General features: G+C 49.9%; 6 protein-coding genes across 6 annotated transcripts; 3 read left to right on the forward strand and 3 right to left on the reverse strand.

Moving 5' to 3' along the window:
- Positions 1–5: 5 nt before the first annotated feature.
- On the reverse strand, positions 6–1,513 carry Triagg1_287 (transcriptional regulator family: Fungal Specific TF; the record flags this gene model as incomplete). Its single annotated transcript, XM_062897875.1, has 5 exons — positions 6–584; positions 643–885; positions 948–1,222; positions 1,275–1,367; positions 1,420–1,513. The coding sequence occupies 5 exons, from the start codon at positions 1,511–1,513 to the stop codon at positions 6–8; spliced, it is 1,284 nt and encodes a 427-aa protein (XP_062760637.1).
- A 2,436-nt stretch (positions 1,514–3,949) lies between these two features.
- Positions 3,950–7,338, forward strand: Triagg1_288 (uncharacterized protein; the record flags this gene model as incomplete). The annotated part of the gene is made up of 7 exons (XM_062897886.1): positions 3,950–3,996; positions 4,059–4,087; positions 4,169–4,587; positions 4,662–4,935; positions 4,995–5,157; positions 5,371–6,306; positions 6,378–7,338. 7 exons carry the CDS (start codon positions 3,950–3,952, stop codon positions 7,336–7,338), a joined length of 2,829 nt encoding a protein of 942 aa, XP_062760638.1.
- A 106-nt stretch (positions 7,339–7,444) lies between these two features.
- On the reverse strand, positions 7,445–8,107 carry Triagg1_289 (uncharacterized protein; the record flags this gene model as incomplete). Its single annotated transcript, XM_062897897.1, has 1 exon — positions 7,445–8,107. One exon carries the CDS (start codon positions 8,105–8,107, stop codon positions 7,445–7,447), a length of 663 nt encoding a protein of 220 aa, XP_062760639.1.
- Positions 8,108–9,109: 1,002 nt separating this feature from the next.
- On the forward strand, positions 9,110–11,005 carry Triagg1_291 (uncharacterized protein; the record flags this gene model as incomplete). The annotated part of the gene is made up of 1 exon (XM_062897909.1): positions 9,110–11,005. One exon carries the CDS (start codon positions 9,110–9,112, stop codon positions 11,003–11,005), a length of 1,896 nt encoding a protein of 631 aa, XP_062760641.1.
- A 163-nt stretch (positions 11,006–11,168) lies between these two features.
- Triagg1_292 (uncharacterized protein) lies at positions 11,169–12,097 on the forward strand (the record flags this gene model as incomplete). The annotated part of the gene is made up of 3 exons (XM_062897920.1): positions 11,169–11,297; positions 11,360–11,976; positions 12,055–12,097. The coding sequence occupies 3 exons, from the start codon at positions 11,169–11,171 to the stop codon at positions 12,095–12,097; spliced, it is 789 nt and encodes a 262-aa protein (XP_062760642.1).
- Positions 12,098–12,809: 712 nt separating this feature from the next.
- On the reverse strand, positions 12,810–15,110 carry Triagg1_293 (uncharacterized protein; the record flags this gene model as incomplete). The annotated part of the gene is made up of 2 exons (XM_062897931.1): positions 12,810–13,198; positions 13,286–15,110. The coding sequence occupies 2 exons, from the start codon at positions 15,108–15,110 to the stop codon at positions 12,810–12,812; spliced, it is 2,214 nt and encodes a 737-aa protein (XP_062760643.1).
- Between the last annotated feature and the right edge of the window lie 1,529 nt (positions 15,111–16,639).

A 16,639-nucleotide genomic window follows, 5' to 3' on the forward strand; every position in this document is an offset into this window, starting at 1 on the left:
ACCGTCTAGCTAAATGGCGGAACGTATGGGGCAGATTGGATAGCAAGACGCAATTTCAGGTGATACTCTATCGCATCTTCATCGTGCAAGTCATCTTGATTCCAACACGCCTCCACAAGCTCCCGCAACAGCCTCATATTGAACGACCGTGGTTCCTCTCCAGCTCTGTTCAATATTTGCAGAGCCGTCATTCGCTGAGCATCGTCCCTGGCCTCACAAGATATCATGAAGACGGGCCACGGAGGTATATAAGTCAAGTCGCCGCATAGCATATCCAGTCCTCTGTTCACGAGGTTTTTGTGGCGAAACTCCTCGCCGGAATAGCCCAGTGCCGCTCGGTTAAGGTAGATCAAGGCGGCAATTCGGTAGAGTTCCGTGATCTTGTCGCGATTTCGGGTGAGCGCAGTTGATGGAACATCTATTGGAGGGGACTCCATAAGACCAGCTCGTAATTTCGCTTCCAACACGTAGAGCTCCTGCATTTGCAAAGGGGCAAGATCGATGTGGTCGACAATTTTCTGCATGAGAGCCGAGAATATAGCCGATGTGTACCCAAGGACTTTGCTATCGCACCCGAAATCATTCTATCATGAGTTAACATCTGACACAAGTATCGTATTTGTTTGGATCTGGCAAACATACCCGCGGAACATAGATCCGAGCAGCCGCAGGATCCATTGCACACAACCTCATCCCTCGCATGGCCGCTTCCGCCTTCCAGTAGACTATGCCAAACCTAGCAAAGATCTCATGGTAAGCAACCCAGTCAAAGAGTAGAGAGATATCGCCGCGGACTTCTTGGGCTAATACGCCCGAAACAATGATTTGCTTAGCACCGCATAGGTATTCGGCCCAGTCTTTGGTGGTGCTGGAGATTTGAAACGTCTATCCACACGGCGAATCAGTAAACAGCTTAATTTTCTTATACGCCAAGATACCCTTCTTACTTCGCAAAGATACAAGAGCATACTAGCCATGAGATGTTGAGCAGTTCGATGGCCAAAGTTCCCTAGGCGCAATGATTGTTGGAGATATGACAGCGCTTTTATCTTCATTACCATTGCTGCACCAGCTCGGTCTAAATTAAAGGACGATAGAGCCAGTAAGCTGTATAATATCGCATTGGAGGCCGGTGTAGCGTCGTAGAAGGCAAGTCGTAGAATGTAATCGGTCAATTGGCCCAGGTTATCCAATATCAGAAGGCGAGAACCCGTGTCCATAACTAGACCAATTATTAATAAATTGAAAAAAATAGCAGTCATCCATCTACTCACAGTACTGCAATAATCCGGATTCATTCTCATGTATCCTCATAGAATGAATCGAAGGAGGGGCTGGCGGAATGGTCATTTTGGCAAACGTGAGTTCTTTTCGATAGAGGTTAGCAAACAACTGGGTAAAGGAGCAAAAGACTCTTACGGTTCGATTTGGCCTCTGATAGCTCGTAAAACCTTTCCACATCCCAACTAGTCATATTGAGAAACAGACTGTGCTGATACAGCGCGGCAAGCATGTGCTTCTTTTGCTTTGCGGTCGATTTAAGCTCAACAGCTCGCCGTTTATCTCCGTTCCGGGGCCATGAAAGCCTCATGCCGTACCCCTGACACCGCACGTCTTTATACCGGCAATTCGCACATGTCGGGAGCGTTCGATCGCACTTAATCTTGCGATCTACCTATTTCTTAGCCTGTGATGAATCTTAAAGGTAAGGAACCGATTGGCTATCTACCTCGACAAGTCCAGCAGCCTTTGAGAGCCATGTTGACGCCTGTGGGTCTCGATCAAGATGGCTTGCGTATGATAGGATCGACGAAAGTTTCCAACGCTGCAATTCGCTTTTCGTATGAGAATCCTAGCACTCTAGGATGATGAAGTTGTTCGCAGATAGTTTCCTTGAAGCATAGGTAGGAAACGGCGAAAGTTGCCTTGGCTATCTATCAAGCGAATGAAGCGCCAGTTATAAGTGAATCAGCGGAGCAAACGGCTCAACTCTGTGATCCGTAAGCGATGTAACAAGGGTTCTGGAAGTGATTTATTCAATTACCGCATGATTAACATGAACCTAACAAGAAGATGAGTTGTGACAGAGAAGTAAAAGTTAACGTTTGCTAAGATACAAAGTATTCAGCTTTGTCTCAGAGCATTTGGCTATATTTAGACTTTGACTATTCCGTATTAGTTCCGCAAATTCTTGCCTTGAGTTATTAACTACCAATCATGATTGATTATTAAGATTCGGTACGCATTTCTACCCTAGCAGATACACCAAATACGAAGACGGCTTACATTAGTAAGCGATTATTTCGGCATAGTCTTGTAAACCTGCCTTGACAACGGGCTGCTTTTCTCTGATTACACTTAAACCTCGTCGTCCGTTTCGTAGAAAGAGATCAGGTGATGGGTTTTATTTGAAGTGGGATGATTCAAAGTAAACTATGAAAGATTGTCTCATGAAGATTATTACTAAACTCTCTTGGATCTTAATTGTCTAGGGCAGATGTGAATGCATCACGAGATAGAGCCACTTGTACTTCGAGTCTGAAATAACGAGGCAAGTCAGCTATGGAAGAGCTTTCACGCTTACTCGTTTCTGTGGATAATAGGCACAGAAGAGACGGTTATTCTAGAAGGAATCAGGACAGATGCTGTCTGAGAGATATAGCTCATTCGAAGACTTGTCTCAAAGAGTAGTCATTCCACTTATTCCACTGGTCTTCATTATTTGTGCCCAACAAGGAGCATTGAATGCGACACTTGCTACCAAACGGTATGATTGAAGCCACAGTATATACAACAAGATGGCAAAGATGACTGCCTGTGATTATCTTGATTCACATTTCTCCTCTCAGCTACTACCTTTCGGTGATTGCCCATAAAAACCGCAGACAATGACTCCGCTTTCTTTTGAGATTATTGGCTTACTAAAAACGGCTAAAGCTTCGAAGCATTCTATAAATAATCTCCATATCTTCCATCCGGACGATTGATAGCTTCGCCAACACGTGCCATTTGTAGCCAGAGTCCACATATGTCCAATGTTCAAACAGGTTGCTACAACTTTGAGAACCATGGAATTTGGTATAGTAAACTAAGATTGATGTATCGTATTACGCTGGTAATGTATTAGTGTCTGTCGAGTGTTTGATGTTGTGCCCATATGGGACTCATTCTCCAGTGGACTCAACTAAGCCGACACAACACCCAATTCATACTATGAAATCAAGCCCTATAATGCCTATTTCACATCTTCATATATACTGTTTATGCAACTCTTCATTCCATGGGGCCTGTAAAGCTTATGAAGTTTTTCATTGTGGATCCCGAAGAATACATGCATGGGAGACGCATATGTCAATACCCACAGTCAGCAACGTATCATCAACCACACTTTAATGTTATGACTAGTCTAATCACTGCTGTTACCTTGTCGACTTACTTACTTCAATTACTTATTTGTTTAATAATGTTTCTCTTTTATATCTTATATCCGACCCCCGCGTCGCGAAGTAAATGGCACGACCTCGGCTATGATTCCGTTTTGCCGAATATTCATGAGGTCGGGTAATATATTTCCCCAACGTCAAAAACAGTATTAGCCGTTGTTGAAGATTGATGACTAATGCGGGGCAGATGAGGGGCAGCCAATATCGGAGCTGTGACGTTGAATATGTAAGCTGAGCTTGCTTCATAAAATCTCACAACTCACAAGCATCAGGTTCGCCTTTTTTTTTCTTATTTCCTATTTCCATGAGAATCTCAGAAGCAAGTTGCTGATTTAGCTCTTATATAAAGTGACGGCATCTCCTTCGCGATCAAGGAGATCCTCCTCGCCTTCATCATTCTGCTCAGATCTGTTCATTGTTTACCCCGCCATCTCTTTCTCGGGGCATCGCGAGGGGCAAAAAGTGTGCACACTTCTTTTCGTGTAAGACAGCAAAAATTCGCAACGATGGCGGCCACCACGGATCTGAACACCTACAAGTTCAACCACTCGATGTATGTTTTTTCGGATCGTTTGCATTTGCTGTATCAATTTTAGTTACTAACGAGCGCTCTAGGATTCGAGTCAAGGACCCCAAGGAGTCTGGTATGTGAAACCCATCATACTCTATCACTGTATCACCCATGACGCATTAAAGCCTCATGCTTACCCTGGTGTTGAATCAAGTGAAATTCTACGAGTTTCTCGGAATGAGCGTCATCCGCAAGGCCGAATTCCCTGAAGCCAAGTTTGATCTTTACTTCATGGGATACAACAGCAAAGGTGCGACTTCATTCGGAAACTCTTCTCTCGACCGCGAGGGAGTCATTGAGCTCACCCACAACTACGGCACTGAGAGCGACCCCAACTACACCATCAACAATGGAAACAAGGACCCTCACCGCGGATTTGGCCACACTTGCATTTCCGTCGACAACCTCCAGGCCGCTTGCCAGCGCATCGAGGATGCCGGCTACAAGTTCCAGAAGAAGCTGACCGAGGGACGAATGAACCACATTGCTTTTGCTTTGGATCCCGATGGATACTGGGTTGAGGTTATTGGCCAGAAGCCTCTTGAGGAGACTGCCAGCATCAAGGAGACTGATGTCGCTACCTATCGCATGGCAAGAATCACCTAAAACCCGAAACACTGCAGAATTGAGTTGCTAACTCTCATCAGAACCACACCATGATCCGTGTCAAGGATCCTCAAAAGTCCCTCAAGTTTTATCAGGAGGTCTTGGGCATGTCCCTCTTCAGAACCAGCGAGGCTCCCAACGCAGGATTCAACCTCTACTTCCTTGGCTATCCCGGCACCCAGGGTGTCCCCCAGGAAGGCAAGACCAGCGATCGTGAAGGTCTCCTTGAATTGACCTGGAACTATGGCACCGAAAAGGACGAAGCCTTTTCTTACCACAACGGCAACAGCGAACCTCAAGGCTTCGGCCACATCTGTAAGCAATTCCCCCGAGCCGCTGTTGAATGCGTTATCAGCTGACCTTTCTACTTTTAGGCGTTTCTGTAGATGACCTGGACGCTGCTTGCCAGCGGTTTGAGGACCTCAAGTGCAACTGGAAGAAGAGGCTGACGGATGGCCGCATGCGCAACGTTGCTTTCTTGCTGGACCCCGATGGATACTGGGTTGAGGTCGTCCAGAACGACAGATACAGCAACAAGTATGCTGTGTAAAGTCGGAATTGCAATGAGAGCTAGCCTTTGAATTGAGTTTCAACAAGTGAAGCGTAACATGGTTGCCCTGATGAGTAGACGATGCACTGCAATTGAGCCATATTTCACCCCAACTGGGCAATTGCACGTAATATCGACTTGCATATGCATGACCCACTAAGGCTGAACGTAGGAGCTAAAGGCGCAATAAATACATGTAGGCAGACGCTGGATGCCTCCAGACGAAGTTCTTTGTCGAAACAATTTCTCTTATCCTCGTTTCTGTTCGGAAATTTCCAAATGAGGCTATTAAACACAAAGTCGCTTGACCTCGAGATATTTCCTACCAACGAGGACATTCGCTATGCCATATTGTCCCATACTTGGCGGGAGGGGGAAGTGACCTTTGCAGACCTCCACCAACTCCAGAAGCGAACGCAAGCACGAGGATGGGACAAGATACGTCGAAGCTGCGAAATAGCTTCTGAACTGGGATTCGACTATATATGGGTTGACACGTGTTGCATTGACAAGACAAGCAGCGCGGAGCTATCGGAAGCCATCAACTCAATGTTCCACTGGTACGAGAAGGCCGAAGTGTGCATCGCCTATCTAGATGACTTCACCCCCGCAGCGGGTTCAGCAGTGGTAGACTCTGGTTTTGAGCAATGCCGCTGGTTTTTCAGAGGCTGGACGCTTCAAGAACTTATTGCTCCCCCAGAGTTGCGCTTCTACTCCAAAGAATGGAACTTTGTCGGCACAAGGACCTCTCTCAAGGCCATCATTGCGAAGACCTCGCGTGTCCCCGACATGATGCTTGAGGCGCACGTAAATGGCCAAAGACAAAGGCTCGACAACTTTTCGGTGGCGGAAAAGATGAGCTGGGCCGCCAACCGCAGGACTACTCGGCCGGAGGACATGTCCTACTGTTTGCTTGGAATCTTCGATATCAACATGCCTTTGCTTTATGGAGAGGGTCAGGGCAAGGCTTTTAGGAGACTCCAGGAAGATATTATCAAATCCACAAACGATGATTCTATTTACGCCTGGAGTTGTTCTGATGAACAGTCAAAGAAGCAGCATTTCTGGGGACTCTTGGCTGACACCCCATCGGCCTTTGGACAGCACAAGGAGGGTTTCGTGGTGAAGCGATCACGGTATGTATTTACACAAAATCTCTATCATGACGAAGCATCCCCAGAACTAACGGCCTGTCTCAACTGCATAGATACCTTGCACGACGCTCAAATCATGCAGCCACAGTCTCCAACCGCGGTCTCAACGTGGAATTCGCGCTGGCGCCTCTTCTAAATGATAAATCAGACACCATCTTCATCGCCATGCTGGACTGCGACATGCAAAAAGAAAACTCCTCGCACGCGCTGACGCCGGCCATCATCCTCCAAAAGATGTCGTGGCACAGCGATTCCGAGTTTATCCGCATACGACCAGACTTCCTACTCGTGCAGCTTATGAATCGCATCATCTTGCCCACAGCCGACGACCTCGCTCAGATGCGTGACGGCCTCCGTCTTCCGGAAGCCGTTCCGCGACAGATATTCGTCCCGCATGGCCTGTCCACCCTGCGTGCTCCGCGGGGCATCTTGTTTCATCCCGCAGTCAAGGAGCCATCTCACTCTCTGAAGCCCAAAGATTCGCTTGTAGTTGACGTGCTCACGCAGCCCTCTGAATGGCTTTATTTTGACGAAAGATCGCACGATGGAAGCATAGCAAGCCCCGGGCAAGCGAACCACGACTTCTTCGACATACTATCATCGTTGCAGAGAGTGCAGTCATATGTGTTGAATTTCAAACCCTTCTCGGATCTAGGAGTTACAGAGCCCATGCAGCCAACGATCCTTGGGTCGTTAGAACTCGGAATTAAACAGCAGAGCGGATGGAACAGCTGGCATGTGTGTTTGGTAACGGGATTAGAGCCGCTCCCGCCAAACCCCTTTGGCACGCCATCTCTGTATACTGTGCCGTGGTATGCATTCGAGACGAAAGCCAAGGTCACAGCGGGAGAACTCGATGCGGTGTTGGACAAGAAGACGAGGCGGGGGTGGCATAGGCTGCTGGATGACATGGTACTGAGAGTCGATTTCGATCTCGAGAGTCGGCACTCGAGGTTGTATTACAATGCGGTGTTGAAGGTGGTTACGCCCTCAGAGAGATATGGTACAGATTGACGTATAGAGAGAGAGAAACGCATAACTCCTGGCCAAGTACATGAACTGTGGTGATCCACAGGGAAGTATTATACAATTCAATAAAAGATGCTCATAAATATCATCATCATAGCTCCTCCACGCCCAAGACAGTCATCTCCAGCCTCGTCAAAATCTCGTCCGGGACATCCAACGGCTTCTCCTCCGGCACCAGGCCTTTACTCACCAACTCATCCAGCGTAACATCAGGCTGCTCCTCAACCGCTTTCTTAAGCGCCCTCGCCCTCTCCGTCACATCCTCGATAGAAACAACCCACTCATCCGCCCATTTAGTGCTCAGAGTGCCCGGAATGCCAATCTGGATGCTCCGATGATGCAGCTGCTCGAGTTTTGCGTTCCTTTCCGGATCCCACTGGATCCTCACATCGGCAGGCTTCTCGTGCGCCGTCTTGTTGGTGCTCTCCTTGTCCACTCGTGCGTGCAACGCCGGATGAGTCGATAAGACGCCTTGCTCCAACAGACCCAGAAAATCTTCCCTTTTCATCTTGAGGGCGAGGATGCGGCTTTGGCCGTCGTCCTTGTAAGAGTATCCGGAGCGGTACATCATCCAGCACCAGCTGGGTTTGATCCAAGTCATGCGGCCGGGGCTGAAATCGGGCGAGGCGTTGAGTTTCTGGGCCCTGACGGCGGCATCGGCGATGGATGCTTTGTAGGCCTGGTAGACGATGATGTGGTTGTTGTCGTACGAGGCGCGGATCTGGCGGTAGGGGATTTGCGAGGGATAAGACATGGTGGATGTTGTGTTGTATATGGTTGCTTATTTACATGTATGGGATTCTCATTCGCAGATGGTGGGATTTGATTGATTGGCTATCTAGTAAAGTAGGCATTGTGTAAATGGATGTCGGGGCGATGAGGAAGCTTTTGTTTTATACGCAGTTGAAGCTATACAGTGCTGGATGCGGAGTTGAGGCTGATTGATGACTCTGGCATGACGACGGACGGCGATGAGTCTTTTGCCGATGCCTTTTCTGGTTCGTTTGTTTGATCGAGTCTAGGTCCAGACCGAGATTCATGCACATTTCCTTTTTGTACAGTGAAGAAGATTTAATTGCATTTGTCAGCGATATTGAATAGAAGTATAGCGATGAAGAGCTGATGTTATATACATGAAGCCGTCAAGTGGTGTTTCTTGTCGAAATCCCATCCATGGTACAATATAAATCCAGTGCAACAAATGTCCGCTTTGGGCCATTTTCAGGCTGACTCCTCCCCCTTCTAGGCCCCGCTCAAGGCATTAGATCACTAAAAACCTGAGACAGGCGTGACGCAACGGGCCTGTGCAGCTCCATCGAACAAAGAATGCCGAACCGCCATATGTATTTTTGACTTTTGCAACAACATTTCTTGAAATCTAATCTACAATAAATACTCTTTGCGGTGCTGCATTTCTAAAGTTTAACAAAGAAGGATATCTTCTTCTTTTTTGCCTTTTCCATCTCATACCTCTACTTCAAACTTCTTCTCGTGCCTGTACCTCATAACTCAGATGCATCCACCTACGTAGCCCCCCCGAAACGTTTCCGACTCAGGTACCCGATTCAAACCTCTGCAGCGCCCACAGCAGCAACCGCCAGTGTCTTCTGCCGTTACCGAGCTCTTCTCTCGTCTCTTCTTCTTCTCTCCCTCTTCTCCTTTTCCTCCTCCTATATTCTCTCTCTCTCTCCTTCAACCACCTGATCTCTCTCTCTCTCTCTCTCTCTCCCGCCTCTCTCCTCCAGGATCCACGTGCATGTCGCCCCCGGAAGCACCCGCAAGCCCAGCGCTTCCCGGCCCTGGATCTGAGCCTAGAGGCGCGGATGCCTCCGAGGTGACATGCATCCAAGACCCCTCGGTGGGGTTGGAGCCTGTTGCTGAGCCCGACAAGATCAAGGACGGGAACACGGACAACAAGAACAGCTTGACAACTCCAGCTCAAACTCAAGCTCATGCCGTTGCCGAGCCTGACTCTGACTCTGTTGCGGCCGATGCGAATCCAACCGCCTCTGCGAGCGAGCATCACGACGACGACGACGACGAAGACAAGCAAGACACACAGACTCGAGCTATGACGACAACGACGCCTCCCGTCAACCCTCCCTTCGGCGATTCCCCCAAAGAAGCAGCCGCTGATATCCATCTCCATACAAGCACCCCTAGCGCTCCCGGCGCAGACAACAGCAAGCCTCCTCAGCACTCTCCAGACTCACCGCTGGACATGGCCAGCGACGGGGCCGGCAGCAGACCGACAAATGCGGAGCTCGAGCAGGGCTCTGTCTCTGTCTCCGTCTCTGGCCCCGACTCTGTCCCCGACTCTGCCTCTGGCTCGGCATCAGGCACTGCCGAAGCCAGAGACAGCAGTTCCAGAGCCAAAGACAAAGCTCCCGCACGCGAGATTCACGATACGCACGAGACCATGGCTGAGCCCACAGACGCCATCTCTTCCTCCGTCCTCACCATCAAGGCCACCGTTGCGAGCCCGTCATCGCCGTCATCGCCCATGCAGCCTGACTACCCAACCACGCAGCTTCTCGTGCCCGAGCATCCCAACTATGTCGACCCAACTCCGCCCACGCCCATGGCCTCGCGCCCTCCCTCTCGCGCCCTCTCCACAGCCCGAAGCGACGACGCATCTCCCACCAGATCCGGTCCCGAGTCGGACGATAAGAGCGAGGATGACCAGGAAGGCTCACGGTCCGAGATTCAGAGCATCATGGAGCAGTTTAGCGAGTACGGAGGCGGCCCTGATGCCGATGAAGTCATGAGCCCGCGCCTGGAGATTGCTTCGCCCATGCTGGGATCTTCTCTGCAGCACCCGCCTCGAAAATCCAGTCTCGAGCCTCTGTCGCCCTCGCTTGCCAGCCAGCTTCAGGGACTCAACGCCCTACACATCTCGACGCCCGGCGACGACGACCACGGACCTCCTGTCCCCCCTAAAGACGGAGCCATGGGCACGCCTCCGAGACCCAAAGATGCACGACCTCTGCCCAACAGTGTCGCATCCCCAGCATCTCCTACCATATCCATGCACAGGCCGCCGCCTCCAGAGCCTGAACCCGAACCGTCCTTGCCCTTCGACTTCCACAGATTCTTGGAGCAGTTGCGGAACAAAAAGGCGGATCCCGTGGCGAGATATCTCAAGTCGTTCCTCTTCGAATTTGGGAAACGCCAGTGGATGGTGCACGAGCAGGTCAAGATCATTAGCGATTTCCTGGCCTTCATCGCCAACAAGATGTCGCTGTGTGAGGTATGGCGGGACGTGTCGGATGCAGAGTTCGATAACGCTAGAGAAGGCATGGAAAAGCTCGTCATGAATAGGCTCTACACACAAACCTTTTCACCAGCCATTCCGCCGCCCAAGCCGATACCTGGAGCGAAGCCTAGGCGGAGAGGAGGCGATCCTCCGCTGGGTCCTGGTCGGAGAGGTCAGCACCAGGAGGACGTCGAGCGAGACGACATTGTGACGCAGAAGATCAACATTTACGGCTGGGTTAAAGAGGACCATCTAGATATCCCACAAGTTGGGGAGAGCGGCAGGCGGTTTCTGAAACTAGCGCAACAAGGCGAGTCCCTCTACATACACATATGCACGCTGATCTACATTATGATGGATCTTATTGCTGACCATTCCATCAACCAGAACTCTTAAAGATCAAGTCATATAGAGCCCCCAGAGACAAGATAATTTGCGTCTTGAACTGCTGTAAAGTCATATTTGGTGAGTCGGTTCTTTCCCCTTCAGTCACCTCTCTTAGCTGACGTCTCGAGGCCTCCTGAAACACAACAAGTCCGACTCGTCAGCCGACTCCTTTATGCCATTGCTCATCTACGTCGTTCTCCAGTCGAATCCCGAGCACTTGGTTTCCAATGTTCAGTATATTCTGCGATTCAGAAATCAGGAGAAGCTCGGTGGCGAGGCCGGCTACTACCTCTCCTCTCTTGTAAGTAGGCGCTTTGCTTGAAGCCTCCCTCATCTTCGCACAGATTCTCACCCCCGTGGCAGATGGGTGCGGTCCAGTTCATTGAAAACATGGACCGAACCTCGCTCACCATCACCGATGACGAGTTTGAGAAGAACGTCGAGGCAGCCGTCTCCGCAATTGCAGAGAAGCACCAAGCAATGTCTCCAACAGGATCACGCCCACCACAGCAGATATTCAACGAAAAGTCTTCATATGCCGAGGCCCGTTCTTCTCTCGACGGCGCAAGCTCGTCTGCCCCACGTCGCTCATCAGACCAGAATGAAGTCGACCTCACCGCCCCCATCACCGGCCTCCTACGGACTATTCAGAATCCCCTCACCACTATCGGTCGCATGTTCTCAGACGATGGTGCATCATCAGCACCTCGGCCACCGCCACCGCCACCCATCGGCCGTCCCTTGGGGTTCCCTGAATCAGTTCCCCTGAGTACAGACGATCAACGAGACAGCGGTCGGCGCGATTCAAGATATGCTCTCCCCGCAGAGGAAGCAGCGGCTCGACAAGCCAGCGCCGAGGTGGCCGAGGCACAACGGCTGCACCGCGCTGAGCATGCCAACGTCGTAGAGACGCTGGCCGGCATGTTCCCGGATCTGGATAAGGACATAATTAGCGATGTGGTCTACCAAAAGGAGGGAAGGTATGTTTTTTTTTTCACTCCTCTTTATCCCTCCCCCTTCCATCAGCTACTGGGCTAACCTAGAGTGCTTCTGTATAGAGTTGGTTTGGCAGTCGATGCGTGCCTTGCTTTATCCTCGTAGCATATATATATCTCCCTAGAAAGGCGAAAGGCCTTTCAAACCTTTAATTAGATAGGTATGGGGCTTGGTTTTTGCACCATTGTACAACGGTATACATTGATTTATGTGACATACTTTTATTTTCCACCCCGTAATCTACCTTTCCTTCGCCTTTGTATGCTGGTAAATACATCACAGAGAGAGAAGTTGATGGGAAAATGCCTGCCATGATGTCAATTTTCATCTCCAAATTACAATCATGCATCCCATCTTTCGGTTACTAGGGCATTCTGAAATGTCAAGTATGGAGGACACGGCCTCTTAATCCAGGGTATTCCAGCAAAGACAAACAATACATAATAATAATCTTGATAAAAGAAAAAAAGCAAATCTATTCATCTCATTTAGTCCTCATGCATACAATGCCCCTCCCATCCCTCTATTCCCAAAGATCCATTTTTCTATCTCACCATTCGCTGCCTGACACAGCCTTTCTATACACAACATGGGGGCTGCGCATACAACGGTAGCCCACAACTTTCCGGGGAGGTGACACAAACGAAGGAGTAAAGCGAATGAATTATAAATACATAAAAGATGCTGCGGCTGATGTGACTCAAAAAGGACAAAAAAAAAGTACGACCTCCCGTAACCCTCCCTACCCTCATGACCTTCACCTCTGTTTGACAAGAAAGATCATGGTAGTTGTCCTGCATAGGATGGTGAAAGCATTTTAGTATCCAGAGTACTTTTGGTGGCCTACAAAGTCATAGGGGGACACTCCATCTCGTCCATCAGAGCTGTGGCCCCTGTAGTTGGCATGGCCATCATCAGAAGCGAAGCCTTGCGTGTAGTTGGGAGAAGCGTCTCCGGGCTGTCGGGAGCCAGTCAGGTCGCGAGACATGGCGTTCGGCGAAGGTCCCGAAGACAGAGCCGGGTGGTATGTCGACTCCGGTATGCTAGGGGCGTAATATCGGTCGCCCGCCTTCGAATAAGGGGGGAGGTTCTCCTCGTGATCATGTTCGGACGGGTAGGACGCCTCAAGATCTGCCTTTGACTTGATGAGCATCGTGTTGCGAGCATCAAGAGGCGTCAGATCATCTTGGTCTCCACGGAGTTTCTCTGCAAGCAGCTTGTTAGTCTGACCAAAAAAAAAAGGCACCACTCAAGATAGGTAGAAAATGGAAGGAGAGAAAAGAAGAAACTTACCCATCTCCTTTCTGCGCTTGCGGTGAGGGTTCATCTTGATGGCCGCATTGATAGCATTCCATCCGACGAGGAGTGCAAGCGCAACTGTCAGCGTTGACTGTATAGCAATCATGACGACGCCCATAACAGTCTGGGTCGTCTGCTGAACATTGAACTCCTCGACAAAGACAAAGACGCAAATGACGGATAACACGCGAACAATGGCAATGAAGATGTTGATGATGTTGCTGGAGCGGCGCTCAAAAGGACGGGTGAACACCAAGAGCGCCAGCATAGCTAGCTCGACGACAAAGCTGATGGCGGTCTGAGCCATGCCATGGCCATCGCCCGCCGCCACAATGCAGCCTTTGATAAATGTGTAGAGAATGACGGGCATAAACAGCCACCAATACGACTTTTTGTAGGCTTCGTAGAACATGGAGTACTTGAGCCAATTCTGCTTATCCTCGTACAATTTGGCGGCGTCACCATGCTGGGCCTTGAGCCTATGCGCTGTACTCCAGATTTTGAAGCCAAAGAACATGAGGACACCGGTGAAGATGCCAAGGGAGAGACCAGCCAGCAGTTTGGCCGCCCACGAGTCACCAAGAGTGAATTGGAACACGCAGTACAAAACCCAGATTCCGTAGAGGAGCAGGATGAGAGTCGTGATTGTTCGAGCAATGGACCTCCAGTAGTGCTTGCGGAATCCAGTAAGAGACTCCGGAAACTTGCCATACAGAGACCAGAATTCGAGAATGACTTTTACAAGCAGAATGCCTGTGACGACCGAGGCAATGACAATGGCAACAATGAGAAGTGCCGTCATGAAGACGTCCGACTTTGGAACGCTCACTGACTCGGCAAAGTTTTTGATGCCCGAAATTGTCTGGGTGACTTGGTCCGAAATGCTCTCTGTGCCATCGCCTTGACGGCGAACGAGCCTTGAAAGGCTGAGCTCAGTCGAATTGCCCGTGTCGTCGTCTTGTTCAAGCTGCATGGTAAGATTCCGAAGATAGGCCACGCTGTCTTCAGTAAGATTGCCACCAGTCTTGGCTCGAAAGTCATCAATGGAGTTCAACAGGCCATTCCACGGAATAAGGCCAACAGAGAATGCAAAGTTCTTTGCGAAGCTGCGGTAGATGGGTGGGTAGTTGACCGAGAGCATACCGCTCATGGCCATGCCTTGGAACCAGCCAGCCACATCCGTAAAGCTGGGGCCGGCGACTGCAACTCCCGCAGCACTGCTTCCAGACATGGCACCACCGACTGCAGACATGCCAGTGGCGACGAGGGAGACGCCAGCAATGCCCACGGCCACATATGAGACAGCAGGCACGCTCATAGTCTTGCCGTTGGTGACCTGAGCCTGTATACAAGCCACCATGCTGTTGTCATCGAGGCTGTTGAGCTTCATAACTGCCTCTGCAGAAATGTCTGGAACACTGAAAGCGATTCCTGGGATCATTGACGCATATTGAGCTGGAACCTGCTGAGTTCCACGAGCGACGAACTTGCCATTGGGCAAAGGGCACAGCTGTTCCACCAAGGTCTTTGGGTCACAGGGGTTGAAGCTGTTTGTGAATGCGCTTATGCCATAGGCTGTGACGTCGAGGGTTGCTGTAACATTCTGGCTGTTGGTGCTAGTGCCCTCGATGTCGAATGTGATGGTTTGGGCGTTATTGTCATAGGTCATGCTGAGTTCGCTAATCGTGATGGAAGGCAAGCTTCCACAGTCGACATAGCCAGTCGTCGTTAGGATCTGATCGCCCATGACTCCCGTCATCAACATTGCGCCCATGCATAACGCCTTCCGCGTCGTCGATTTCGACGCTGTCCGAGCCATGTTTCGTAATCTTTGTCCAATGGAATGAATAATGCGGGCAGCTCCAATTCGACTTTGAAATTCCACCACTATGAGTCGCTTTATGAAATACAGTCCTGTCGATGTAGTAATGTACCCAAATCCAGTATCAAGAGTGTCCAGCTAGATTCGTTTCGCCAATCGTCTCCGTGTATCGGTGTTCAATCTATATGATAAAATCGGTTATGGAAATAAATTATAAGAGAAAGACTCCAAAGAGTGGTCGAGTATTCCAGTATATGAATGAAGGAAAGTTGCTGAAAGGAATGCCAGCTAATTCAATAAAAATCAGTTGATCGAGAGCAAAAGCCACGGCAACCTCACGGATATGCAGAAAAGAAAAAGCGCCCACAGGGCGAGATATCCAAAATGGTCAGGATCAACCCGACAAGAATCGAAGAAACAAGACAAGAAAACGAGCGGCCAATGCTGTTCACAGCTCTATAATTCAGGGCGTTTTCCCAGCAGTCACCAAACGTCTTCTTCACGGCGGTATATTCATCAAGGAATGGAGGCGATGTCTATAAAATCGCAATCGCAGAGTCGGGGGAGTCGGTTTTCGCTCAGCAACGGCTTCGATATCAGATGAGTGAGATGGGGGTTGGCGCTATGTGAAACGGGTCTGCCCCCGGAGTCGGTTTAAAGGAGAGAAAAGACACGAAATAATGAATGACAAAATTCAAAAACCGAGCAGTGGCTGTTGAAAGAAAGATGGCAAGCAAGAACACAAACAAAAGTGAATTGACAAGATTGGAATTATGGAAGAAGAGAGAAAAAAGAAGAGAAGAGAAGGGGAAAATCGAGGCCCAAGCTGCCAATGTTGAAACATGCCGAAAGGGGACAGCACCTTCCTCGCCGCCAGGGTTCAATTTCCCCCCACTGCCTGCCTGACACTGCTGGGTCTAGCACTTAAGCGGTGCAACCAGGGAGTATCCGCTACCGAGCGATACCTGCGGCCAGGCCCTGTCGCGGCACCGCCACAAGGTCACTGCCAAGTCACTTGTTCCTGGAACCTGGCAAGGGCCCTGTCCATCCACTGTCTTAGGGGCAGATCCAGCGGAAGGGGGCCGCAGTTGGTACCTAAGCAGCGCCCTGATTGGCGCGCCATGGGCCGAGGCTGCTGAGGCTTTGCTGCAAGATGCGCTGAAACTGGGCGCTCAAACAGCCTGAGGCAGCCATTGAAGTGCTAAACGGCGATCTTGTAACAACAATCGCATCTTGTCAACCAACTAATTGATATCAATTGGAATCAAGACCTATCAGTTAACACAGCATGTGCAACACGATCACCAAATAACTCACCAACCACTAAATTACCTCGTTATTCAGAAAGAAAAAAAACTCATTACAAGGAACGCATCAGACCCAAAAAGACTCGCGTCGCTTTGCACGGGGCACCCAGACTGACTAGCCAGCCAATGCGCAAGATTTCAGGGATCAACCAGCGAAATTAACTCTTTCCCAGAACTCGCCGGCAACGAGATTGAGCTTCATTCGGCTCGCCCACTCTC

Source organism: Trichoderma aggressivum, assembly GCF_033847375.1.
Source record: "Trichoderma aggressivum f. europaeum strain CBS 100526 chromosome Unknown scaffold_001, whole genome shotgun sequence".
NCBI classification, from domain to species: domain Eukaryota; kingdom Fungi; phylum Ascomycota; class Sordariomycetes; order Hypocreales; family Hypocreaceae; genus Trichoderma; species Trichoderma aggressivum.